This window comes from Sturnus vulgaris, chromosome 13 (assembly GCF_052056855.1).
Source record: "Sturnus vulgaris isolate bStuVul1 chromosome 13, bStuVul1.hap1, whole genome shotgun sequence".
Classification (NCBI taxonomy): domain Eukaryota; kingdom Metazoa; phylum Chordata; class Aves; order Passeriformes; family Sturnidae; genus Sturnus; species Sturnus vulgaris.
In genome coordinates this window covers 2,410,421-2,435,605 of record NC_142255.1, presented here as the reverse complement: position 1 = coordinate 2,435,605, position 25,185 = coordinate 2,410,421, and the positions used below count along the sequence as shown (strand labels likewise).

The window sequence follows — 25,185 nt, the reverse complement described above, 5'->3', positions numbered from 1 at the left end:
TCCTGGGGAAAGGCTCTTCCAGCCATCCAAGGAGCCATGGAGGAATAAATCCCTTTTATAAAGCTTTTATCACTATGCTGGCCCTCCCCCAGCTTGTTTTGGCACTGCCTGTCCTGGCACGCTTGCCCAGCACTGGAAGAAGGATGTGGGGGGATTTTCTGGATACTCCTGTGGGACCAGGGGACAAAGGGTCACTGGGGTGCTCTCTCCCCACAGCTGGCAGTGGCCAACGATGACTTGCCAGGGGTTGAATGCCATGGGACAGGGAATTGGGAGCACAGCAAGCACTCCTCGATTTCACACTGAGGGGTCTTTGTGGTCACACTTGCTGGAGCCTGATTTTAAGCCTGATTTTAGGAGTTTCCATGCAGAGTCTATTTCCCTTTATGATCCCAGGAGCCTGTGGTTAAGAGTATATTCATTTTATCTTTACCGTGATGACTAAAGTGACCTTTATTCCCCATCTCCCTGGACAGCACAAAGGCTTTTTGGTCATTCCATCCCCTTTATCCCATTTTCCCTGGGGAGTCAGAAAAGTGAGGTACAACACCAAAGCCAGCATTCCCAGAGAAAGAAACCCCATCTCCATCTAAAGCACAACATGAGATCCCATGAATAAAACCCCAGACAGGATGAGACCTAGCCCCATTGGATTATTTCAGTCCCCTGTGCATCTCTGAGCATCCCAGCTCCAGGGAATTCAAGCTTCTAATTATGCTCAATTACTCCTGGAAACAATTTTTCAAGTACCCACCGAGGCAGGTGGCCAGGGGAAGAACCCTACACCTGCAAGGTTTAATTGGGAGGTTGCCCCACCTAAGCCAAGCTATCGGTTTTGCTGGTGCCAAGGAGTCTGTGCTGAGCCCTGCTGGGTCTTTTGGCACTGCCTTATCACCACTCAGAGCCATGCAGCTGCTTCCCAGCATCTCCCAAGTCAGACAAAAAAATTTAGCACATGGAAAGCAAACCACGAGGGCAGAGGTTGGAACTACCACTATCCCTTTGGACCATCTCCCTTTTCCACTGTCACTGCAGTCTTACAAGAGGAAGGTTCATGTCTCATGGTGTTGTTTTGAACCCTGACAGAGCAAGCAAAGGAAAAAACCCTCCCAACACCTCCAGTTCCCACTTGCCACCACTGATCTGTCACCGTGTGGCAACCCCTGGCCTCCCCCAGTGCCTGGCTGGGCTGTGGTTGGGGACAAACCCACTTCCTGCCACCTCACGTGCCCTGGGGATCTGGAGTGGGCGGCATCCCCACGCCAGGGGGGCAGGTGCCACATCCGGAGCCCCGAGGTGCAAAGCCACTGCACCAGGTGCATCACCGAGGCTCAAAGTCTAAATGTGGGGAGGTTTTGTCACTTTTTTCAGATGTTTTTTTTTTCCTGCTGCAGGCTCCCAAGATAGAGGAGTGGGATGGGACAGGCAAGCTGGAGAGCCAACTCCTGATCAAAGCCAGACCAAAACAGCACCACAGCCTCTCCATCCTCCTCCAGTGCTCCCCGAATCCAAAGAGCAAAGGGACCCCATCGAGTTTGGGATGGGGGGAAGCAGCCAGAGCCAGGGATGCTGAGAGGCACATCCAAGCCCAGGAAAGGAGGTGGGCTGCTGCTTTTGCTCAGCTTTTGTCCCTGCTCTTTATTCACTCCCAAGCCATGCTGAGAGAAACAGTTTTAAGCAGGATGAATGAAATTGCAACACAGCAGGATTCATGGGGGTGCTGCCTCGGTCATCTGAGAGTTTCATGGGAAAGTGAAACAAAAAAAAAATCAGAGTGTGGCTCAGAAAGAAGAGCTGAAGGAAAAGAAAAAGCTCATGGCAAGTGTCTCAGGCCTGTGAACCGGGGTCACACACAGAGCTGTGAGGGGTGGAGGTGGAAGCCTGAATGCCCTGAGGGATCCATCCCTCAACACCTCTTGGTGATCTCACCGGCTTAAGGAGAGCCTGGCAGTGCCTATTCCCCAAGCTGGCACAGAGCCCTGCTTTAGAATCAGGTCCTTCATCACCACCCCAAGCCTTGTCCTAGAAATACACTGTCCCAAAGTCACCTCCTCAAGCAGCCAGGGCTTCCTTCAGGTCTATTCCTGCTCCTTTTCCACAGGGAGCAGCTCCTGCCTGCCCTGCCACGGGTGGGGATCTGTACCTGTGCCAGGCTGGAAGCTGCTCCTACTTCCCAGAAGGAACTTAACTGTTTCTTCTATTTTCCCTGAAGGAAAGGTGGTTTGGGCACGGGTTTATCCCAGCCTGGAATGTTATCAAAACCTGCTTCCAATAAAAAAAAAAAAAAAAAAAAAAAAAAAATCATCACAGTAATTGCACAGAGGATCACTTGTCAACATTTCTGCAGCAGCTTAAGGCGGCAAAGCAGGCTTGGAAAAGAGAAAGGTTCTTATCAGGGATGTGGTATTTTGTCATGGGATAGAAGAATCTCTGTTGGATTTTCTGTGCTGCCAAATCAGGGAGCAGGAAGAGAGATAAACAACTCCAGGCACAGGAGGCAGCCACAACAGAGCCCCAAGGACAAGTGGCAGTTGTAGCAGCCAAAACACACTTTTCTCTGTGAGCAGCAGAAACACCATTTACCATTCACCATCAGAACTCGTGGAAGCCAGAAACATCTCTGCTACTGTCAGTGAGCTTAAGGAAAGCTCCTCTGAGAGGCTGACAACATGAGCACATGATGCAGGGCACTCCATAAATCCTAGCAGAATGCAGAAGTCACAGCCACACCACCATTACAGCCCTCTGTGTGAGCCATAAGCTCTGCTCACACCAGGATCCTTCTCAGAAATTGTGACTCCCTGGATCTCTGTCCGTGGAAGAACAAAACAGGGAAAGTTCAGAGGTTTTATTTGTGGGGGATGGATAAGTCACCTAACCTAGTGACCTCTTCCCTCGTGCACAGCAGGCTGGAGGTTCCCCCCACAGGCAGGATTCACATGCTGTACCCAAGGCCTCAAATTTGTTTGGGTTTAGTAAAAAATGAACTCGGTGCTCTGCTAGAGCAGCGTGTTCCACAGCTCCCATTCCCCTCAGGAGCAAGACTGTGTTCTCAAGGAAAGGCTGGACTGGGGGTGCCCCACAAGGGCACAGGATTTCCCAATTTATTCATGCCAGGCAGTTAATTTTCGAGCAGAAAAGGTCATCAAAGGTGAAGCCTGACTTCATTCCCATGGGAAACACCCACCCTTGGCTTTCCATGAAGGCCTGGCCTTGCTTGTTTCCTGACTGAGGGCACCCAGATGGGCAGGAGGCACTTTGGAATGAGGTTGATACCTGCTTCCCTCTCCAGACAACAGCTACAAAAGGGCACAAGGACTGGAAAGCTCCTTTCAGACAGTTTTTCTCCATATCTGATAAAAAACCATATGCAGGCACAACAATTTAGCAAAGATACTGTCTGGGAACACCTCCCAGAGCAGTTACAAGAGGCAACTCATTAGGGGCAGGATTAAAAATTCTTTTTTATTAAGTTCCCAAAGGGAAAATTGCTTTTTAGACAGTGACTCCTGCTGGGAAGGAATATGCAGCCAGCACAGGCTTTGTAGAGCAGGAATGCTCCAAGAGACACTTGCTAGAAGGGGCTGGAATTACCAGAATTTGCAGGGCCTTTTCCTCTTCAGAACCACTGGAGCTTAAACACATTCTGCAGCCTGCCCAGAACAGAGCAGGTGTGAAGCACTGGGGGCTGAGCAGCCTTGGGAACGTTACTCCCAAGATACCACAGGGTTTTCCACACTAAAGCAGCACATTCTTGGCTCTGGTTTTTGAAAGTGTGTGGTGATGTACCACATTTCAGTTTGGCACCAGCTGGAAGACAACCGTTGACTCCTTCTGTTGAAGAGCAGCTCAAGGTATGCATGCCATGGGTACCAGGGTAGCTGAGCCCAGCTTCCTGCTGCCTTTATCTCCAAACCATCAGGAAGGCACAAAAACCACCATTTACATGCCAAAACATCAGCTTTGCCTTGGCACATCCCGTTCTTCAAGGATCCTTTTAACTCTTTCCACGATGGTCCACACTTCTGCCATGGCACCTCGGCCTGCAGAGCAAGAGCAAAACCACATTGTGAAATCCAGAGTGGAGGATACCTAAAAAATGTGTGTGGGGCAAAATTCCCCATCTCACCTCCTTTCTTCAGGGTATATTTCAATTCAAAATTGTGTGTTTTCAGTATCTTTCTGAAATGGTCTTTGCCTATACAAAAGGCTTGACAAATCCATAGCACTCCCATGACTCTGGCTGAGAGAAAGGACCTCCATTAGAGAAAGCTGTTGTGGATTCCCACCAGCCTGAATCTTGGGAGCAGCTCTTGGAGAAGGCTGAGTGCTGGACAGAACAAAATGGGAGGGCTTTTTCTCTGGGCCTGGTTATCTGCCAGATAAACACCTAATCTATGCTGTGATGCTGCTTCCCTTTGAAACAATTTTTAACTCAGGTGTAGAATTTTAAAGCCTGAGATGATTAAATCACCTTGTCTAACCTTGTGTGCTGAACTCAGCATTGAGAACTGAGGCCATTCACTATTTTAATTTGCCTAGAGCTGAGGAAAGAAGCTTCTCCCACAGGTATTTGTCTCTTTTGGAAGACTGAAAAGGAATCTCTCTTGCTATTTTGTCTTGCTGGCTAATTGATCTCAATTTACTGCTCAGCAGTAAATTAGTTCTGGGAGGTATAATTTTCTTCCTTTTCAGACCTGTAAATCCCAGGAGGTCTGGAGCATCCTGTGGACAAGCTGCAGGCACATTTGGACCCTTATGCTCTCCTAGGCTCAGGGAGAAGAGCTGCAACTGGCAGAGAGACTCCCTCTGCATGGCTTGGCAGAGCTACACCCTTCCAGAACACTTCCAAGGCCTGCCTTCATCCTCCACCATCCACTACTCCAACACCTCTGGCAATTCAGTGCTGGATTGCTGGATTTTTAGGTTTAGCAAAGCAAACTCTTACAGCACAGCTCATGCCTACAGGTGGAAATCTGCCAGTGGGCCAGGCTCTAGAAATCCAGCCAAGGATGATGAAGATAATGGCAGTATGGAAATGATCCAAACAAGAAACTCAGTTGGGTATTCTAACTCTTTGAGCTGGATTTTCTGTCTAAACCCACCCTTTACTAAGGGAGAAAAATTCATCAGGAAAGACTTGGGGGCAGTGAGGATCTGGTGCATTTCAGGTGAGACCCAACCACATGAGGTGAGGAAGAGAAACCTCCTAGAACAAAACAAACCACAACATCAACAGACAAAACTGGTGCAAACCTGTACCACATGTGTGAGCTTTGCTACGTGCTGCTTGTGTGGAAACCAGGGAAACCCCGTGTGGATGGAAGCCACAAAACCAAAATGAGTGTGGAAGAGGCTGTAGGGTGAAAGGCCTGAGAAAAGGAGAAGGGCTGAAAAAAAAGTCGTTTGTGGAGACTAGTTTGGGTCTTTAGAGAGATGGAATCCATTAGTGCCCTGCCATAACCTCCCTACAAGCTGCCAGGAAAAGTCCTGGTGTTTGCCATCAGGAAGATCTTGCTGGGAATTGACTCACAAACACAAGTTGAGTCCAGTTAGACATGGCTGCTCCTGCCATCCCTGCATCCCTCTCCTCCCAGCTCCTTCAGGAGTTTGCTCTCACAGCTGAGCTGGATATGAAGAAATTTGATGTAATCATGTCTTAAAATCCCAGTGGAAGGCTAATCATCCAGGATATTTCAACTGATGTCTGAGTTACTTGACTACACTTAGCTAATTGTAAATATTTCTTAGTTTACAGTTCCAAAAGCACAAATCTCTAGAGGCATTGCACCTACCTAAGGATTCCAAAACTAAGCCAGGCCTAGAATTTAACCACGAGGGATATTTTAAGAGCCTGTCTTTGTCACAGATTGTTCATTGGACTGACAGGGTGGTTAAACTCCTGCTGCAGCTGGGGCTGTTTCACAGAAATAGGTGCATAGTACAGTGCAGGTAATAGCTGCTGTGGCTGGGGGATGTTTTACAGAGATTTGCCCAATGGAATGTTAATAAAAAAGCAAATCCATTCATCCAAATGGTTTGTATCAAAGCCCTTCCCGAAAGTCCAAATACCTCCATTTAAAGCAGCTACTAAACCTCGAATGAGACCATTATTTCTTAGCACTGCAAGCTAAATGTATTGAGTCTGAACTTCCTCCACACCCCTCTTTCACTTCACAGAACTCTGGTGTCAAAAGCCCAAATCTAAATTTGTTTGAGAAGCTAAAAAGTAACCCAGGCAACAACAACAACAAATGCTAAATGTGTGTCCAGCTACACCCCCAGCCACATCTGCAAAGGGCTTTTCTTACTGTGTGCTCTCAGGGACAAGATTTAACCACAACGATGGAGCTGAGGAATTGAGGCACAATGAAAAGAGCTCCCAGTCCCAGCAGAGGACAAAGTCAGGACACCCAAATCCCAGGTAAATAACGCTCACCACAGAACATTCCTTCTCTTTGATCTCCTCTCTTCTTAAATGAGCATTTCTGATCAGAATCAGGCTCAGTTAGAAGTTCTTAAGGCTATTTAAAAATTAATGACAAGTGATAACACAGGGCAAAGCTCCAGCTTGTTTGTACAAACTGTGGCAGCCACGGCAGAGGAGGGAGGGAGGACGAAGGAGGGAAAGGGGCAGGAGCCTGGAAAAGGACTGACCTTCATCTCCACACACGAGTTTCTTCACCACACAGGGGATCTCTGTGTAGCCAAAGCTCTTCAGCTGCTCCACCTGCCGAGCTGTGATGGGATGCTCCCACATGGCCGTGTTCATGGCTGGGCAGAAGAGCAGGGGTTTGCTCAGGTCCCACGCACGGATCACGCAGGTCTGCGGGAGAAGCCAAGGGAGCCCTTGGATTTCCTCACTTCCTTCCTACACTGATTTGTAGCACATTCCAGCCAAGCTCATCTCCGACAGGCAGGGAAGATGAGGGAGGCTGCCCAGAGGATAAATCCCACCCTGCTCCAGCCAGTAGCCCAGGCTGGAGCAAACCAAGCTGGAACAAGATGTGTACAGACTGTGTGGGACACAAAAAAAGCTGAGAGGTGGCCACAGATCTTCTTGGCTACAAAGAAACCCCCGGGGCAACACTTCAGATAACAAAGCTGAACACTGCAATTTGGCAATGAGTCTTTCTGACATGATATGCCAGCTGGATCCATAATTCCCTGCAAGGGAAGCAATGCTGCTTCCAGGATACAACAGAGGAGAACATGAGCACATCTGGGCTGCTGCAGGAGATGCTGGCAGGTTACAAAGCATTTGGCAGCTCCTGTGTGCTACAGACAATCAAATCTGACTCCTCAGCACTTCCAGATAACCCAGGATCACCTCATCCTCTTGGAAAGATAAATGCTGGTTGTTCTTAGTGCAGTGTCCATGGGATTCCCCAGGCCTTGGAGAATTTCAAACAAAGGAGCTTCCAAGGGAGCAGCTCAGATCACAGAGTCCTTGCAGGAACCCTGCCCATCCTTTTCCATACCCCATGACTTGAACCCTTCCCAGCACAAGGAAATATGATGGAACCAGCACCTCCAGCCCTCACTTTCCTTTCCTGGAGCTGCCTCTTCTCTTCACAAGGCTCTCCAAGATCAGCAGGAGCATGTGAAGCCATGCATCCCTGACATCCTTCCTGAGCTCTTCCCTCTGCTAAACCAGCACACCCACAAGGGACTCGGAAGGACAAGACATTGCTTGTCCCTCCCACAGCTCTTTCTGGCTCCTCTCAGATCCCCAGCAATCTGCTCCGGGTGGATTTTGTTCATTTATATGCACTTCTTACCCAAAAAGTTGCAGGTCACACCGATCTGCACCTTCCTGAGATCTTTTGTATGGTTCATGCCTGGCCACAAAACATTCAGCCCTGCTGAAGGTCCCCAGCACCCAACAAAGAAGCACACTTCCTTTTAATACACTTTCTGATTAGCCTAAAGAGCCTAAAGAACACTTTAAATACCAAAGAACAAACAAAATCCTCTGTAGCTGAGGCTGGGAAGTAAGTGGGCACGAGCATATTTGAAAGTCTGTGCTATGTTAGGTGAGGGAGGTGGTGAAGTAGCAGGAAGTAAACAGTTTTATCTGATCTCACAGGTGTCTTTCCAGATTGCATTGAAAAAACAGAGGGACTCAAAAGTGAGTGAGCATGTGGTTGTGTGTACAAGTGACAGAGAGAGGATGGAGGCAGAAGGAAATACCACCCTCCAGAAAAAGCAGGGAAGACACAAAGCAAGGACTGGGAAATGAGATGAGAGACTGACAGAGCTGAGGAGTGGGAAGGAAAGATAAGGAGCAGAGGAACCGTGCTGGGGAAGAGAGAGACAAGCAGATGAAGGGGGAGCAGAACATGCAAATCTGCTGCAGAAGCACTGAGATTCCATGGAGACAAGGTCAGGCAGTGCTGAGAGGTGGCAGCAGTGGCAGGCAGAGTCCAGGTACTCACCAGCAGGTTGTCACAGATGCCATTGGCCACCTTTGCCAGCGTGTTGGCATCCAGAGGTGCCACCACCATGAGGTCAGCCCAGCGCCGGAGCTCAATGTGCAGGACGGGGTCAGAGCGGCCCTTCCACAGCTGTGGGGAGCACCAAACCCTCACACACCTCATCAAGCCCACCCCAGGAAACAATTCCTTATGGAATCCCTATGGAATTTCCCTTATGGATTTCAAGGGATAGCAGCAGATCAGCGGATGGGGAGATCCTTTCACCACAAGGCAATTCACACATCTGACAAGAGCAGGTTTCACCTCACAGCAAAGAGCTGTCCCCATCCACAGCATCCCTCAGCTTTGGAATTATTCCTAAGAGCTCCATCCTTCAGCCACTTGAGCCAGGCAGGCCCAAACCAGGGGTACACCTTTCCTGGGGAACCCATGTGATTTATAAGCTTCACATTGAAGTGAAGCTGCCCACTAGCTTCTCACGAGGTACAGACCCCTAACTGAGTAAGTCACTTTTAATTAGGATAAACAACCCTACTCACACTCACAGCAGCAAAGGGAACCCTCCTAAGAGCTGCAGGGAACAGTGTCTTGTTGGCTTTCTTCACGATGGATGAAGTTTATCCAGTCTGGCACTTCCCTCCTCTCTCAGCATCACAGAATGGTTTGGGTTGGGAGGGACCTTAAAGCTCACCTTGTCCAATGGGCTGGGACACCTTCCACTTGACCAGGTTGCTCCAAGGCCCATCCAACCCCTGAACACTTCCAGGGATGGGGCAGGCACAGCTTCTCCTTGACACACTCACTCTTGAGTGAATATTTCTGTTTTCACTAAAGCCCTGAATTGCTCAAGAGAACCCTGGTCTCAAGAGCTCAGTAAACTGGGAAGGAGTTTTGAGAAGCAGCAAACAGCATCAGGTGCTTATTCCCCAGAGGACACCCAACCACAGGCCAGCAGGGGCTGTGTCAGGGCCACAAACTGCTCCTTCTCTGAGTCACGGGAAGCCACAACAAAAAGGCAGCATCCGAAAAGCTGGGGCTTCCCGAGCACCTTTCCCACCTCCTCCACTCACTTCTATTCTTTCTCCTTGTTTCATTGTCAGAGTGAAGCATCTCCCAAAGAGATGCTGAGCAGGCTGTCACACTGAGCCCAGAGAAGGCCATCAAGCTGAGCAGAGGGATGGAGCACCTCTCCCATGAGGAAAGGCTGAGAGAAGTGGCTCAGGCTGGGGAAGAAAAGGCTTTGGGATGATCTAATTGTGTCCTTCCAGTGCCTGAAGGAGCCAGCAGGATGGAGGGAGGCTATTTACAAGGGTCTGGAGTAACAGGACAAGGGGAAATGGCTTCCAGCTGCCAGAGGGCAGGGTTAGATGGGATATTGGAAGAAATTATTCCCTGTGACGGTGGGGAGACCCTGGCACAGGTTGTCCAGGGACACTGTGGCTGCCCCATCCCTGGAAATATTCCAGGCCAGTTTGGATTGGGCTTGGAGCAACCCGGGACAGTGCAAAGTGTCCCTCCCCATGGCACAGGATGGAACTGGATGAGCTTTGAGGTCCCTTCCAACCCAAACCATTCAGTGATTATTTCCCACCACAAGGACTCTGTGCCTGCTCTCCAATGTGCCAGCAGACCTCAGAGCCTGACCTGCACCTCTTCCATCACCCCACTGAGGGTTCCTCAGAAATAACTGCCTGAGGCTGTAGCACCCTGGGATTCAGTAGGTATCCACCAATTCCTGAAAGACAGTTTCCTGGCTGTTGCCATTGGTATGTTTCTGTCCACTTAAAAGTGATGCTCACATGTGAGCAGGAATAGGGGTAAGGAGAGAGCACCTTGTGCTCACATCAGCACTGCAAAGCAGGGATTAAATGCATGGAAAAACAAATCTTGATGCTTGCACAATGAACCTCTTCATACTCAAGGACTCTCAAAGTGTATCAGTAAAACTGCAGCCAGGAGAAAAAGCTGTTTCACAGGGAACAGAGATGTTCACAGCCCTGACAGCTGAGCTAAGGAGAATGAAGCTGCTGCTTTCGTGACAAGTATGACTCATGACAAGCACCAAACATGCTCACCATGGTCTGCAGGGGCGGTCTTGACATTTCCTGACACTGCTCTCAGAGCAGCTGGGCCCAGGGTGGAGAGAGACCACTGCTACCCTCCCTGCCTGCTGCAGGACAAAATCCTGCAATGCATCAGAGGAGCCTCTCGCTTCCTCCTCATTTACATCACATTCTTCAAAAGCCACATTCTGAGCATTTATTACTAGACCAAGGAGTGAGTCTTGGCCCAGGTTTAAAAAAGAACTAAGTGTGGTTTCTTGCAAGAAAACTTAGAAGAATGCTTCTATTTGCACGAACAACTCACCTGCCACTCCTCTTCATCACCATAGAGGGTCACAGGAATCTCCTGGGCATTGTAGAAATGTTTTGCTCTCTCAGTAGTGACCACCTTCACCTCGAGCTAAACAAGGAAAAAGACCATTGGTTAGACTTGAGGACAATTTCGAAGGTTTTGTGGTTTCTCAGAGAGCCTCCCCTATTCACAACTGAAAGGCCAGGCCACCACAGGATCCAGAAACTCATTTAATGTCAACCTAAAACAGATTGGTAATGAGGAAGATGAACCTCAGGCTGCTGGTGACAGTGAAAAAATACCCTTTTTCTATGGGATTGGCCACTGCTTGCTCCTTCCAGCAGCTCCCAGAACCAACTGCATAGTTCTGTTAATCAGACAGTGAGATGGGGCGAAATCAGCCCCAGCAGCAGCATCTTCCTGCTGTGCCTTGAGGCAGAAAACTGATGAGGCACTTGGTGTGTGCACTCCTTGCTACAATCAACTGCTGGAAACCTCCAAGCTCCAAGAAGTTCTCTGCAACAGCAGCAGTGATGTGACAGAGCACATTAATGCAGCTTCCAACACTATTTATTTCACTGGGAATGAGGCAGTGTTGACTCCTTGCATCCTATGAGACTAAAACACCAGCTGGGAGCAGTGGAAAATCCCAGCCTTGGCATACTGTGGCCGCTGGTAACTTCCCCCATTTTCTGAAGGAAAAGTGACAGGATAATAAAGCTGCACGACACACTTTTGGTACCGTACGTTTGCTTTTTTGCCTCTTCTAAATGTCTGTTTTTCTCGAAGCACCCGTGACTGGGAATCACAGGTGTTTGTAGTGTTTTTCAGTGTGAAGATCACACTCCCAGGCATTAGCTAAGTGTATTATTTCCATGCTAACCTCACCCCACAGGAAGCTGCTCGAGCCAAGCAGCGACACCCACAGAGGCGTGATCGCCCCTCTGCTGCACCACGGGCCTCGGGCGAGGTGTTAACCTCAGGCTGCAAAAAAATTTATTTATTTGGGGAGTCTAAAGGCCACTGTGCAGTTTGAAGGAGGATGGCTGCTCTCTGAAATGCTACCATTGAAAAAAAGATTTATTTTTTCCAAGTATAAGCCCAGGACTAGGGAAAAGCTCTGGCTGTTCAACTATTCCAAGCCAGAACATTCCAGAGGGATGTTCAAGGAGTCTGAGTGCCGGTGGCTGAAGTTCCACCACCCCCAAGAAAGTTGTTGTGTGAGTTAAATATTCTCCCTAATGAAGATTTCCTGCTGGGGTGGGCTCCTGGTTCCCTCTTTCTCAGCAAATCCCTCAAGTCCCTGCAGCTACACTGGGAAAGAGATCACTGTTCTCAAGATCACTTTAGCTTACATAGTTTATTCTTTCTATTTACCTGGCACACCCTCTGTTTGCCTGTGGATATCTTCAACAGCAAAGGCAGTCTGGCCACACAAACTCCCTCACTGGAGACAGTTTAGATTAGTTAGAGGTCTTTGGCTCAAGTCAAATCTCCTAAACAAACTTTACCACAAAGTTTGCTCTCCTGTGTTCAGGCAACACTGCAGGTCTCTGATAGAGGATTCTCCTGTCACAGCCCTTTCTGCTCGGGGTAAGGAGGTGATTATTTTTTAATGGCTTTCTCAGTTCTGCCAGCAAAATCTGTCCAGACAGCCTGAGCACAGGGGAATGGGCAGATACTCAGTTAAATGGCACCTGCAAGCTGAGGCAGAGGCTGCCTGGCAGGTGCACAATGATGTGACAGTCCAGGTGACAGCCTGGAGCTTCAAAAACAAAACATTCTGCCCACCGAAAAGTCTGTCCTTGCCTTTCTTTACTCTAATAATCACAGACTGGCTTGGACTGGAAATTAAAGGTGCTCCAGTTCCACCACCTGCCATGGCAGGGAACACCTTCCACTATCCCAAGGTGCTCCCAGCCCTGTCCAATCTAGCCTTGGACACTTCCAGGACAAGTCAAGGACAAGCCAAGCAGAAGGCAGTGAGCTGTCACATCCACTGGCACCATCGAGGAGGTGTTAAAGTTTAATGAGCAGCAAAATCACTCTGCCAAGTCGTTCACCACAGACCATTTCAGGCAAAACATCAATTTAAACTAACCACTCTGGTGGCAAGCCTGTGACCACATCTCTGGTATCAAAGCCTTTCCTCTGCTCCTGCCCTGCCTGCTTTGTGAAGCTCTGCTCCAGCAGTAAAGAAACTGATGCAACAGCCTGGTGCAGGATCAACAAACTCCATAGGAAAGTTACTCCGACTCAGCAGGCCTTGAAATCACAGCAGAAATGAGTAAATAACTTTGGTTAATAAGCTTTTATAAACTCCCGGACGTCTCACTTTTGCTTTTTCTGCCCTAAAACCAGTGGCCACAAAGTCTGCACTGGATGTCACAGACCTCTGGGGCTACACAGAGTTTGAATCCAGCTGTCTGCAGCTTTTAATTACAAAACAAACACAGAGAGAAGCAAAGGGTTTGAGCCACATTCTTACCACAGGACATTTGCATTCTGCACAGAAGGATGTCCCAAGCTCCAGGAGCAAAGGAAAATGGACAATAGCCAAGCTAATCCAAGAGGGAGAGGATTAGAAGATCTGTATCTCTGGGCTGGTCACCTCATTCCTTGATGTCATTTTTCTTTGTCCTTCTTATTTCAGGCTGGGACCTTTGACCTCACTAATCACATCAGGTCGAGTCATAAATTAACTGAGGCCTCACATTGCCACACATGCCTCACCTCCAGCACCCTTATCAGCTTGGATATCAACATCAACCAGATAAATCAGCACCTCCTCTGCCTCTACTCAATGGACCCACAAGGTACAGCCTCCCAAGTCATCCCAAAGGATATTCATGCAGCAATCTCATCAATAAATCTGCACATTTCAGTGCACCCTCTTGCCCCTGTCACTTTCTTCTTTCACTGCTCCAAAATATTTCCTCCATTTCTAAAAACCTACAAGTTTTCTATGCTTAACTTTATCCTAAAGCAGAAAAGAGCAGATTTCCCTCCCTGAGCAGTCACCAGTGGCCTCTGCTGGGCACCTCTGTTACTCCAGACAACAAAGAGTAAAATAAAATACTACACAAACACATCTAGCAGCTTGTGTTTTCCATTTCTGGTTTTACAAGGTCTGTTTTCCCTTTCTGGATCACATTTGGAAAGGCCACATCCCACTCATGGAAAACTGCAATACCCTGGAGATTTCAAGTTTCAGAAGCATCACCTCTGTCTGCAACCACATCTGATAACTTGACTGACAAGGACAAACCCCAAATAAAAACCCACCCAAAGCAAAGACCTTTTCAAGTATGAAATAAGGGGAAAAAATAATTGAAAAACAAGTGGAATCCTCTTCACAGAAATTTCTGAACTAAAGGGCCCCCAAGGAGGAACTTGTCATTTCAGCAGAAGCCACGTGATCTCTCCTCAAAACTCCAGGGTAACTCCAAGTTTACAAAGCTCCACCAACAGCTTCACTCACCCCAGGGATTTTCAGCAATTCTGCGACGAGCAGGGGCAGCTTGAGGGCAGCCACGCTTCCAGTCACTCCCACCAGCACATGGAATTTTCCCTGTGCCACAGACGAGCTGTTTCCTGCAGGAATGGCTGGTTCTGCCAGGGAGATGGGCTCCATGCTCCAACCCAACTGTGTAGGCACAGGAAAGCAAAGACACTGGACTGACAGAGCCTCCCAGCACATTCCCTAAGGCATGGAGCTGGCCTGGACTCTAGAAAAATGGGATGACTCTGGGTCACCCCACAAATACAAGGATTTCAGGCACCAGCAGAACTTTAAGGGCAGCTCGGTGTTTAATTACATTTTTCTCTTGGATACTGGGAAACAGACTCCTAAAACTTGAGCAGAGATGCCACAGAAGCACCCTGGTGTAAAGTTCATGCCCCTCAAAATTAAGACTCACACATGCTGAATATGGTCCAGAATTTAGGACAGATAAACCAATTTGGGATAAAATTTTACACTAAGTTCTCTAAAGGCAAACAGTCCCCTGCCGAGTTGCTTTCCCTTTGCACTCTCTGGTGATTAATAAATGCACAGAGATGTCTTAATAATTAAAAACGTGGGGCCTCACTGCATGCACAACCATCTCATTTTTTACTGTGTTCCTAAATATTTACAGCAGCACTAGAAATTATTCCCTAGCAGCTCTAATTCAGGTCTGCTGCTTCCTCCTGGCCTCCCTATGCTGCTGCCACACTGATAAAAATCAGAAATTAATGTTTTGGTGGGCAAATTGACACGAGCATCTCAAACACAATCAATTAATGACTAAGTAGCAAAGAGTAAATTCAGTTATTGAAAAATCACTGCATTCATTTGCAAAGTTTGTTCCATTTTCGTGATGTCTTTGTTCAAACTAAGCTGCTTGGAATCACTTTGGGTGGAAAGAAGAAGATGGACACAGACTGCCCTGATTTTTGGGAGCAACTGGAGGTTGGAGAGAGGAATTTCACAGGATCACAGCCTGGTTTGGGTTGGAAAGGAAATTAAAGTGACCAAGTTCCACCCCTGCCATGGGCAGGGACACCTCCCAATCAAAGCCCAATTTCAGCTTTGCTGATTAGCAAGGGTAATTAAGAGGTGAGGAAATGTAGCAGGACATTGGCTGAAAGATTTTAAAGCTACCACCACGCTTCACATATTTACCCATATCTAATTAAAATCATACTATTACTATTTATAAATAATTAAAACTATTATCTACTTAAAGCACCCCTAGGATGTTTCCAAAACGTCCACAATTAATTCTGCCGAAGCACCCACAAATTAAAGCCTGGGTATTAAAACGCAAAATTTTAAGTATAAAACTTTCAAAATGCTTGTAAATTATAAAGTAATGGTAGAAAGAGTAAAAATGATAAAATTATAAAATAATCATTAAAATGGTAAAGTAATGGTAAAAAGGTGAAAATTTTAAAATGGTACGTATTTAAAAATAACGGCAAAAATAGCAAAATAGTGGTAAAAAACTATAAAATAATGGCAAAGGATTATAATAAAAGCTGTATGTATAATAATATACGGAATACAACGACAAAAAAAGTGCTGGGCCGCGCTTTCCTCTTACCCAAACACAGCTGTGGGGAAGCAGCCACTACAAAACAAGCAATTTGCAGGCCCTTAGGGGTTCATTAATTCGACTTTTAACGCGGTAGCGATACCGGACACGGCTCCAAAAGGCCGCACAAGAGCACGGAGAAGCCCCGGGGGGCTACGGGGAGGTAACAAACAGCGCTCCGGTAGCGCCCGAGGTACGGCCGGGAATGCCGTGAGGGCCGTGAGGGGAACGGGCTCCCGAGGGACCGGGGCCGCAGAGGCTGCCGGGAATGGGAGCACACATGGCGCTGATTGGTGCGTGCTGCTCCCGCCCACGGCGCTGATTGGTGCGTGCTGCTCCCGCCCACGGCGCTGATTGGTGCAGGCAGCGCGCGCCTGGCGCGAGGAAGGGGTGTCATGGCGGCCCCTCAGGTCTCGGCCCGGGTTATGGCGGTTGTGCTGCCAGCCGAGAGGGCTTTGTCCCCCTCTGTGTCCCAGTCGTTCCCACGCGAGGGATCTCGCCAAAGCAACCTTCAGGCTGCTCAGGAAGCGGTCTTAGCGGGGATTCTGGCTCGTGGCAAGGTTTTGGAATGTAACAAAGGTCAAAAAAACTCGGTGTGTGGGGAATGGGGTCGAGGAGAAGGTCTGGGGGACCCTCAGGTGACGGGTGACATCTGAGCCTAGGAAAGTGTTAGAGACCAGGAGTGAAACCTTTCCTACGGGATTCAAGGCAGCCACACAGAGTTGGCAGGGGAAAGTGGGTTAAAGGACTGAGTATTTATTGTCTGAGGCACAGACAGGAGGAGGGGAAATGGCTTCCCATGCCAGAGGGCAGGGTTAGGTGGGGTATTGGGAAGGAATTGGCACAGGCTGCCCAGAGAAGCTGTGTCTGCCCTGGATCCCTGGCAGTGTCCAAGGCCAGGCTGCACGGGGCTGGGAGCAGCTTGGGACAGTGGAAGGTGTCCCTGTTGCAGATCCAGCTCGAAAGCAGCAGTTATTCGGGCATTCCTTTTATATTGGCTACAAACAAGCAGCAAGGATGGCAAGAGGCAGAGAGCTCTGCTTTGCTGACTGCAGGACATGGAAGGTGACAGGGACACCCCAAGTGTGTTCTATCCCCAGAGGCCTCTTGCCCAGCAGCAGGAACACCTCATCTCTCCCACCCTGTGGGCTTCAGGAGCACCACGCTTTGATCACACCCACATCAGCCCTCGCTGGAGCAGGGACAGCTTACAAATAACCAAGGTGAGAACAAGGAGTCGAGTTTCCCACCTGGCTGGAGCCACTGGGGCAACATTTCAGCTGTGACACACTCAGGAGACACACTGGAGAGGAGGGTTAGGTGCTGAAGCAATGTCTGTTAGTTACAGCTCATTACAGTTATTATTGATGCATCTTATTGTCAATGCAAGAGGTGAAGTCACTTAATCCATCATTTCTCAGACACGGATGACAGAGCACGTGGTTTGGCAGAGTAAGTTTTAGGCGAGCTAGAAATGGATTGCACAATATTTAAACCTGATTAAGTACATAATAGGCTTAGCAAAGGATTACTTTTCTCCTGACATTTTATACATAAATATATACACACACACACAGACAGGCATTTTATCAGTAGCTGCATTTTAGTCTGGTCAAGAGACAACTGCCTATTGCAGAATGACTGGAGAGATACCCTTAAAAAGGAAACTAGTCTTGGTGTGCTTTGCTGGAGAAGAGAAGGTCCTTTTTGGGGTGATTCTCAGGGGTAAGGGTCACATCCAAGCATCACTGGAGGGCTGGAAGGGGCAGATATGGGGCTGGGGACTCGCAGAGCCTGGCTGGTGGCACACTGAGCTCCTTCCCTGTGTCAGGCAGGAGATACTGGAGCCAAGGGACTGGATTGGATTCTGTTTGGGCTGCTTTTCAAGGACTTGGAGAAAAATTTGGCTTATTTAAAGTGCATTTAGAGTTGAAAAGCATCTCAGAGAAGTAGCTTTCCCTACTCCTGCCCTGCAGCATCCATCCCATTTATGCTCCCACACATAATCTTTTCCAGAGTGTGCCAGTCACTTTCCCCAGTAAGTATTGGTCTGAGCTCAGCTGCCCCCTGCTAGGGTGCAGGACCATTATTTAATGTCCAACATCCCCAAATTGGCTAGGGATTTGGGCCTGACAGGGATTTCTGCACCAGGAAAACACACGGCCACATCTCACCACACTTTTTAAAAACACAAGTGAGCAGGAGTCTTTCCCTCCAGCCTGGAGGTTTCCTTAAGAGACTTAAATTAGCACAAACCTCCAAAGCTAACGGGGACAAACCTTGGCCTGGCTATTTCCATGAGCAGGGAGACTGCTTGGATGTGCTGGGACATGGGGTGGCAAGATTTGACCCGCAGCCTTGCCCAAGCAAGATCCTCTGAGGAACGCTCTGTCGCTTTTACAGCTGCTTTTCAAAACAGAAGCCTTTAAAAAAAACAGACTCAGGATGCAGAATCTGGAATGGGATGGTTGTATCCCACAGAGAAAACCTGTCCTTGCTCCCCAACACACACACACGCACACACACGCACTGGTCCTCCACGTCAAAGTGTAAACTACTCACTTACAACACCACACACTGAGAGAAGTTGTAGATCCTGAGCCAGGGTGTAGATTAGGAATCTCTTGGCTTCCAGCATATCAACAGCAGGATTGAGGGTTTCTTGTATTTTTTTCCCTTTTTTTTTTTTTTTCCCTTTAATTCTAAATCAGCCAGCCACCTGCTAGTTAAAAAGCAAAAGAAAAAGGGAGAATTCCCAGGATTGCTTGCCCTTGCTGAGACAGTGGCAAGTGGCTGGACACTACCAACTGAAAGAGAAAACTCACACACGTCAAAAACTCGTGGTTCAGGGCTTATTCCAAGAGGGAAGATGGGTGCTGGTTGCTGTTTTTCCCTTTTTGGGGGCATGGGGGGGCTTTTGGCTGATGAGGTTCTAACGTACACCTATCACCACAGTAATTAAAAAACCACCACCGTACACTATTCCACAGGGAAAAAGAAGACACGTGAACAGACACTGACTACCACGCACAACGAGAGCCCTGCAGGTCAACTCACGGCCTCTTCAGAATGAAAAAGAAAGGAGAAAAGAAGATCTCGAGACAAGAAAAACAGAAAAAAAAAAAAAAAAAAAAAAAGGAAAGAAAAAAATCCCAAAGGATCTCGTTACAAAGACGGGAAAAGAACCACCATTATGGTACACACTGACTTTCTGAGACAGAAACTCGGCTCAGGCTTCCTTCTCCCTTTTCCCCCCCACCCCAGCTCTTCCTCCCGAGGACAGAGTCCTGCTGCTGCTCACATCTCGTTGGAGTAGGTGTAGTTGGGGGTGGCCGAGTACTGCGTCTCGTGCTGCATCATGGCACCCTGCGCCGCCCCCATGGCCGCGTTCTGCGCCGCCTGCTGCACGTGGGGATTCTTCCAGGCGCCCGTGGTCCACTCCTCCTGCGCTTTGCTGAAGCTCCCGCCGCTGCCCCGGTAGAACTTGTGCACCTGCAGGGCAAAATCCAGAGGGGTTGAGTGCCCGGGGTGGTAGCGAGGTGTGAACCAGGGAAAACAGCAGGTTGAGTTTTCCCAAGCTACTCCAAGGAAAAGAGAAAAGAAAGAATTAATAACAAAGTTTAGCAGCTAGTGTTGTGGACAGGAGGAGTGCGTGAAGAATGAGATGTTTTAGTAAAATCATGCTTACAAGAGGTGTTGCCTTCCTTGGACTAATGAGCTTATTCTATCCTTTGGTTCAGCGAACCAGTCTATAAAAATGTGTCTATTTGTGCAATAAATCGCTTCTTCTGTTTTCTGAATGAAGCCTGTGTTGCTGTGTTGTTTTGCTGCTCTCTGGCCTTACAACGACAGTGAGGGCCCCCCAAAGCAATGTGGAACCCCTGTTTTTCCTTCCATACCATGGTGAGAGCGATGAAGGAGAACACTGCCATGGCTGTGAAGAGCACAGTGGGGATCAGCATCACCACAGCCGAGCCCACGTTGGTCCCAAAGAAGGAAATCGCTGCAATCCAGCCACTGCAAGGAGATGGAAACAACTGGTTCAGTCACTGGCTCTCCCAAACTGCCAGCAGCCCTCCCAGCTCCTCAAACCATCTTCCCCAAGGGGAGAACCAGTAAGGACTCTAAAACACCACGGTGACCACCCTTGTACCCAACACAGCATCATTTCCTTACCAGACTCCCCATCCAGGGATCCCCACTGCCTGGATAATGCTGATCACCAGCTGGGCCATGAAGGTGAAGAAGAAGGCCATGAAGCTGAAGGAACTGTCTGTCCTGCAAGAGAAGGCTCAGTCACTCCTGCACCTCCATCCCTGCTGCACTCCAAGGGAAGGGAGATGCTCCTGAGTATCAGACCTGGCCGTGGTTTAGCAGGAGGGTGATGAAAAGCAAAATTAAAAGCAAAGGAGAAACTGCAAGAGGCTGGAGGTGGTCAAGGGGCACCTGGGAAAGCCACGTAGGGAGGGCCACCAGACCCTCCCTATGGCTCAGTCAGCTGGGCTTGAGGACATCTGTGTTGGGGCACAGCTCTCAGCTCACACCACCCCACATGGGGAATAAATACACCCCTAGTTCTCTAGACTGGGGGACTGACCTCAGCACTATGGGTAATCCGTACAAACACCTCAAAGATTGGTGGAAAAATATAAAAGATGCCTCAGGGATGAGAGGGAAAGCAGCACCCCAGCTGCATCCTCACCACTGTCCCCCACCATTGCACAGAGGCACACATCACCTGGTGGGGGGTTTGGCCCCCAGGAAATCCCAAACACTCTGGTTTTGAAGGTTAGAAAGTAAAGCTAAAAGGCTGCACAGAAAGGAATTCCCCCAATTAGTCAGGCAGTGCCCCAAGCTAAACACTGACCGTTTGGGAAGGAAAACAAGGCAAAAAGAAGCCAGGCTCAGGTGCGACCACTTACTTGAAAGCTTTGTAAATAGGTCTAAACCAGCAGACATAGGAGCAGGGCGTAAAGAGAATGAGCCAGAGAATTGCCAGTCCAAAATTTACAGCTCCGCCGCCTCCAATGAGCCACGCGAGGCAGCCCACGAGATTCACCGCCAAGGTGATGCTGTTCACTGCAAACACACACACACACAGAGCAGAGTAGCACGGACCCAAGGGTGGCACTGAGACACCAAGGAACCCGACCCCAGGGATGTGGCCTCGGAGTCCTGCTCTAGCTGGGCTTCTCTTAAATTAAGCCTGGAGTACGTTCCCAGGCTGGCTGCGCCGAAGGGGGTCAGGTCTCTGCTGAGTGTAACAGGAGGAAAATCAATGTATCACTCAGAATTGTAATTCCCTGAGCAGTTCCAGGGCTCTGAAGATTGGCAAGAGTCACATCCTCCCGTTCCTATCAAGCCAGGACACATAACCACTAACAGAAGGAAGCTGGAGGAATTATGGTGAAGTTTTTTGCTTGCTCCAGATACATCTTTGCCGAAGGGGCTTGTGCAGGAGCTCCCTGAGCACGACTGAGAGCCAAAATCCTGAACTCCTGACCCCGCCTCGCCAGTTCAGGGGGTGACACATTTCCCTCGCCCACCCCAGCTTGGGATCAGGCCACACAAGGGCTCTGACTATGAATCCCAGCTCAGCAGACACAGGACAAAGCAGAGAAGGCTCAGCTGCGTTCTGACGCCTCCGAGTTGGGAGAATGATTCATTATTTCGACGAGAACGAAAGCCCTCCCACCGCCGCCTGCCTGAGAGCTGCAGCTGGCAAGGGAAGGAGCTCAGCTGCCCAGGCTGCCCTAAAGGACACGAAGGGACTCTGTGCTAGGTGTCTGAGGGGCTGCTGGGGAGAAAATGACCCAGAGAGGATCTCCAGAGGCAAAACCCAAGGGACAGCGACTGGGTCTGAGAGCTGGTGCTTGTGCTGAGGAGCAAGGACCAAGCTCTGTTACATTTAGAGGAAGAACATCCTGGTTGGGATGGGAAGGGAATTGAACGCCCCCAAGAGAGCTTCCCTGGGGAAGCACGGCTTTTTTCCTCCAGTGCCTTAAACAAGTGACATGATGAAGCTACCCCAGGGTCTCCTTCCTGATGGGACACAGCCCCAGGGGTACCAGCCTGGTGCCCTGCCAAAAGCAGGAACACACAACCTCTGTGGTGTTAGCTCAGCTCTTCCTAACCTGCCCCTAAAGCACAAGGCACTCCCTGGGCACTGATGCTTCCAAAGTTCAGGGGAAACGCCTGATAAGGGAACTAAGTTCTTCTATAAAGAAATGAAATGCTGGTGCCAGCTTGTCCTGAGCTGTGCTCCCCACCTGTGTTGGGGTGTGACCTCTCCCTCTGTCTCTGTTCCCTGCCCAGGGTTGGTGAAGAAGAGAGATCCAGCATAGTTGGAAGAGGTGGAAGCTGGTGACAGCTCTGTTAGCACAGCACGGCACACAGAGGCATGCAAGAGGAACAGGCAAGCTCTGGGAAGCCTCAAGCTCCACGTTTTGGGGAGCAGAGACACCAACCCTCCAGTCTGAGCTGTCTCCTCCTTAGAGCAGGACATCAACATCACCACCAATGACCCTGGGACACTGAGCCAGCTCCACAGCTCCATCCTGGAGGCTGGAAAGGCTGGGATCCACAGGATGCTGCAGCCCACCTCTCATTCCTGAGTTTTGACGGGAGACACCAAGGCCTGGAGGGGGAGAAGGGCTTCCCCTGACCTTGCCCTGCCCTTTCAGCTGGCAGCTCCCAGAGGAGCAGCCTTTGGAGAGGCAAACAAATCCCACTGGAGCCATTGCCACGCAGCCACTCACGCATCCAGAGGTAGTAAAGCCGCTTGGCCATGGTCCGGTGCTGCGGCGGGATCTCCGCATCGAAGTCCTGGTAGAAACATGGCTTCAGGGGGATGAATTTGGGCAGGGGAGGGAAGTTGTTCACCTTTTCTGCAATGGAAAGTTTCACTGGTGTCAGGCACTGCCCAGAGCTGAACAAAAACCAAGAAAATTCTTGAAGAACCCCAAGAATGGACAAGGAGTTAAGGATTTCCCATGGAAACCGCCACCAACCCACCCAACAGGATGAAATTCAGCCCTCACTGGCCACACTGCAGCCATGGACACCCACCACCCCACTGGTGACTAACGAGGTGACATTATGGCCAGTAAAACCCACAATGATCTCCAGAGCCCCCCCATACCTGCCATGCTGGCACACACTCAGCCTCTCTGCTCCTCAGGAAAAATACTTGGGAAAAACGAGGGAGCTTTAGCAAAGCTGGAGGAGAACGAGAGAAAAGGTTGATTGAAGTGGTCAGGGACGTCTGCAAAAGCCTTCCCCCCTTGTTCCAAAACAACTCAAGGACAGCAGTTTGCTTCACTTGTGTGACACTCTGGACTATCACACATCCAGGCTGGCACCTGGCTGGCAGTGAGATAAATCCTGGCTCCTCTGGCTCAGGCTTATGTACCAGTTAAGGCAGAAGATTACGAGAGGATCCAGTGATGTGTGGCCTCCCACTCCCAACTGACCTACATCCAGGAGAGGGCCAGGTAGGGCAGCAGGGAAAGGAGGTGGCTGTGGGCAGTTTGAAACCCTCAAGTTCATGATCTGCTCCCAAAATAATTCTTAAAAAAATGTATTATTGTTATTTTTGCTGAATTCCAACACAGGGGACTACCTGGCTGCCTCGTTGCTGTCATTTCTGCAAGCCCAAGCCAAAAACAAGGCCAAAAAGGGAGCAGGAAAATCAGAGGAGAGAAACCAGCTGGAAAAAAAAGATAAATCAGTGGCGATTGTCACTAATGAGTCACTTGAGTGCCTGGCTTAACAATTACTCATGTCATTTGGCACCTCATTCCAGAGCATGCAGGTGGGAAAGGGAGGAGCTCGGCATCCCAGGACCATCCCAGACCATTCCATGCTCAGCTCGGTGCCAGAAGTGAAAATTACGGCCAATTAAAGGAAAAAATTAAGACCTGAGGTTTTAAATAGAAGCGTGAAGATGGCGTATCCCCACCTGCCTGCAGGTTTTGCCCTTTCCCTGCTATCCAGGCAGAGCAGGCCGCGGCCAACACATTTCCCAGGACACGGGGTGCCGGCAGTTGGTGCCTGGGGCTCCCGGGAGGATTTGGGGGTCTCGTTCTAGGGGTCTTTCAGCGCCAAAGACACAGCGAACCCCCAGGGCTCGCCGTCTCCCGACATCCGCCGGCAGCCCCGGATGCTTCCATCCCGCCGGTGCTATAAATACGAGCTCCTCGGGCACGGTGACGTCCGCCCGGCCGCCCCTACCCACGTGTGTCGGGAGCGGGGACACACGGCCAGGAGCCCCCCGACCCCACATCTGCCCCACCGTGGGGAGAAAGCACAGGGACAGCGATAAATACGGGCGGGGTTTTGTTGCAAAATTAGGAATATGGTGGAGGGGTTGGAATATGGTAGAGCGCGTGGAAAAAGGAGGGGGGATCACATAGGTGATGGCACCGAAAGGAAACCCCTCTGGTGCGCGAGGTGGGTTTGGGGAAGGCAGGCAGGGCTCGGCATCGCCCGTGCGTTTCCACGCGTGAAGGGCTGCGTGCCCCACGCATCCCCACCTCAGAGCCAGAGCAGCCTCCCAGCAGCGGCCTGGATCGGGGACAAGGGCGGCCCAAGCCCCGCTCGGTCCCCGCTGCACCCACGCGTGTGCAGGGTCACCGCGGCTGCCCCCACGCCGCGCATCCCCCCCCGCAGGAGGGGTGCAGAGCGGGAGGTCGGTGCAAAGGGCGGTCAGTCCCCTCGCGGGGAGCATCCAGCACGCTCACCCCGCCGCGTTTTCCCTCTCCACACTCCCGGGACTCACCACGTGGCGTGACCCGTCCCGTCCCCTCCGGTCCCCGGCGGGTGGCGGCGGCCGCCCGCCCGCCCGGTGCTGCTCCTGCCGCAGCGACCGCGCTCTCGCGAGACTGCGGCGCCGCCGCCGCCCGGGCTATGGGCAGCGCCGGGATCTCGCGAGAGCGCCCGCCGCTGTCCAGGGTCCTGATGCCGCCGGATGGAGGGGCGGGGCCGAGGGGAAGGGGGCGGGGCCTTTACTGGGGGCTCTATGGGGTTAGGAGTGCTCTATAGGGCCGAGGGCTCTATGGGGCCTGGGGGGCTCTACAGGACTGGAGGCTCCATGCGGTTGGGAGTGCTCTATGGGGCTTGGAGGGCTCCATGGGGCTGGGAGGGCTCCATGGGGCTGGGAGTGCTCTATGGAGCTTGGAGGGCTCAATAAGGTTGGGGGTTCTGTGGGCAGGGCTGCAGTGACCCCTACCCAGGGCATCGCAAGTGCTATGTGGGCAGAAGACCAGCCCCAGTAGGGCAGGGGCTCTGGGAGACAGTCTCTGGCAGGGTACACA

At 50.2% G+C, this 25,185-nt stretch overlaps 2 protein-coding genes across 6 annotated transcripts; both read right to left on the bottom strand.

The window, feature by feature from the left end:
- Positions 1-3,439: 3,439 nt before the first annotated feature.
- On the bottom strand, positions 3,440-16,144 carry PPCDC (phosphopantothenoylcysteine decarboxylase). 4 transcript variants are annotated; one of them, XM_014879242.2, is made up of 6 exons: positions 15,881-16,144; positions 14,275-14,439; positions 10,806-10,901; positions 8,439-8,567; positions 6,658-6,826; positions 3,440-4,043 (listed from the first exon to the last, which is right to left on the bottom strand). In XM_014879242.2, exons 2-6 carry the CDS (start codon positions 14,425-14,427, stop codon positions 3,958-3,960), a joined length of 633 nt encoding a protein of 210 aa, XP_014734728.1. In that variant the 5' UTR covers positions 14,428-14,439; positions 15,881-16,144; the 3' UTR covers positions 3,440-3,957. The 4 variants fall into 4 exon arrangements, with proteins under 4 accessions (XP_014734728.1, XP_088028445.1, XP_088028443.1 ...); XM_088172319.1 differs by having other exon boundaries at positions 14,275-14,540; positions 15,881-16,127; XM_088172317.1 differs by lacking the exon at positions 6,658-6,826 and having other exon boundaries at positions 14,275-14,540; positions 15,881-16,127.
- Positions 16,145-17,187: 1,043 nt separating this feature from the next.
- On the bottom strand, positions 17,188-24,778 carry SCAMP5 (secretory carrier membrane protein 5). 2 transcript variants are annotated; one of them, XM_088172328.1, is made up of 8 exons: positions 24,651-24,739; positions 23,493-23,579; positions 23,013-23,089; positions 22,630-22,758; positions 20,794-20,950; positions 20,048-20,149; positions 19,771-19,888; positions 17,188-19,363 (listed from the first exon to the last, which is right to left on the bottom strand). In XM_088172328.1, the coding sequence occupies exons 3-8, from the start codon at positions 23,017-23,019 to the stop codon at positions 19,169-19,171; spliced, it is 708 nt and encodes a 235-aa protein (XP_088028454.1). In that variant the 5' UTR covers positions 23,020-23,089; positions 23,493-23,579; positions 24,651-24,739; the 3' UTR covers positions 17,188-19,168. The 2 variants fall into 2 exon arrangements, with proteins under 2 accessions (XP_088028454.1, XP_014734734.1); XM_014879248.2 differs by lacking the exon at positions 23,493-23,579 and having other exon boundaries at positions 24,651-24,778.
- Between the last annotated feature and the right edge of the window lie 407 nt (positions 24,779-25,185).

Bases quoted from the DNA above. Each gene is read 5' to 3' on its own strand.
- PPCDC (XM_088172317.1), bottom strand. From the start codon at position 14,493: ATGTGCTGGGAGGCTCTGTCAGTCCAGTGTCTTTGCTTTCCTGTGCCT. The intron at 8,568-10,805 runs GTGAGTTGTTCG...TGCTCCCCACAG, and splicing joins GTGATGAAGAGGAGTGGCAG to CTGTGGAAGGGCCGCTCTGA. The intron at 4,044-8,438 runs GTGAGTACCTGG...CTTGCTCTGCAG, and splicing joins GCATCTGTGACAACCTGCTG to GCCGAGGTGCCATGGCAGAA.
- SCAMP5 (XM_014879248.2), bottom strand. The intron at 20,951-22,629 runs GTGAGTGGCTGC...GTGTGTTTGCAG, and splicing joins GCTTTACTACCTCTGGATGC to TGAACAGCATCACCTTGGCG. The intron at 19,889-20,047 runs GTAAGGAAATGA...ATCTCCTTGCAG, and splicing joins ATCCCTGGATGGGGAGTCTG to TGGCTGGATTGCAGCGATTT.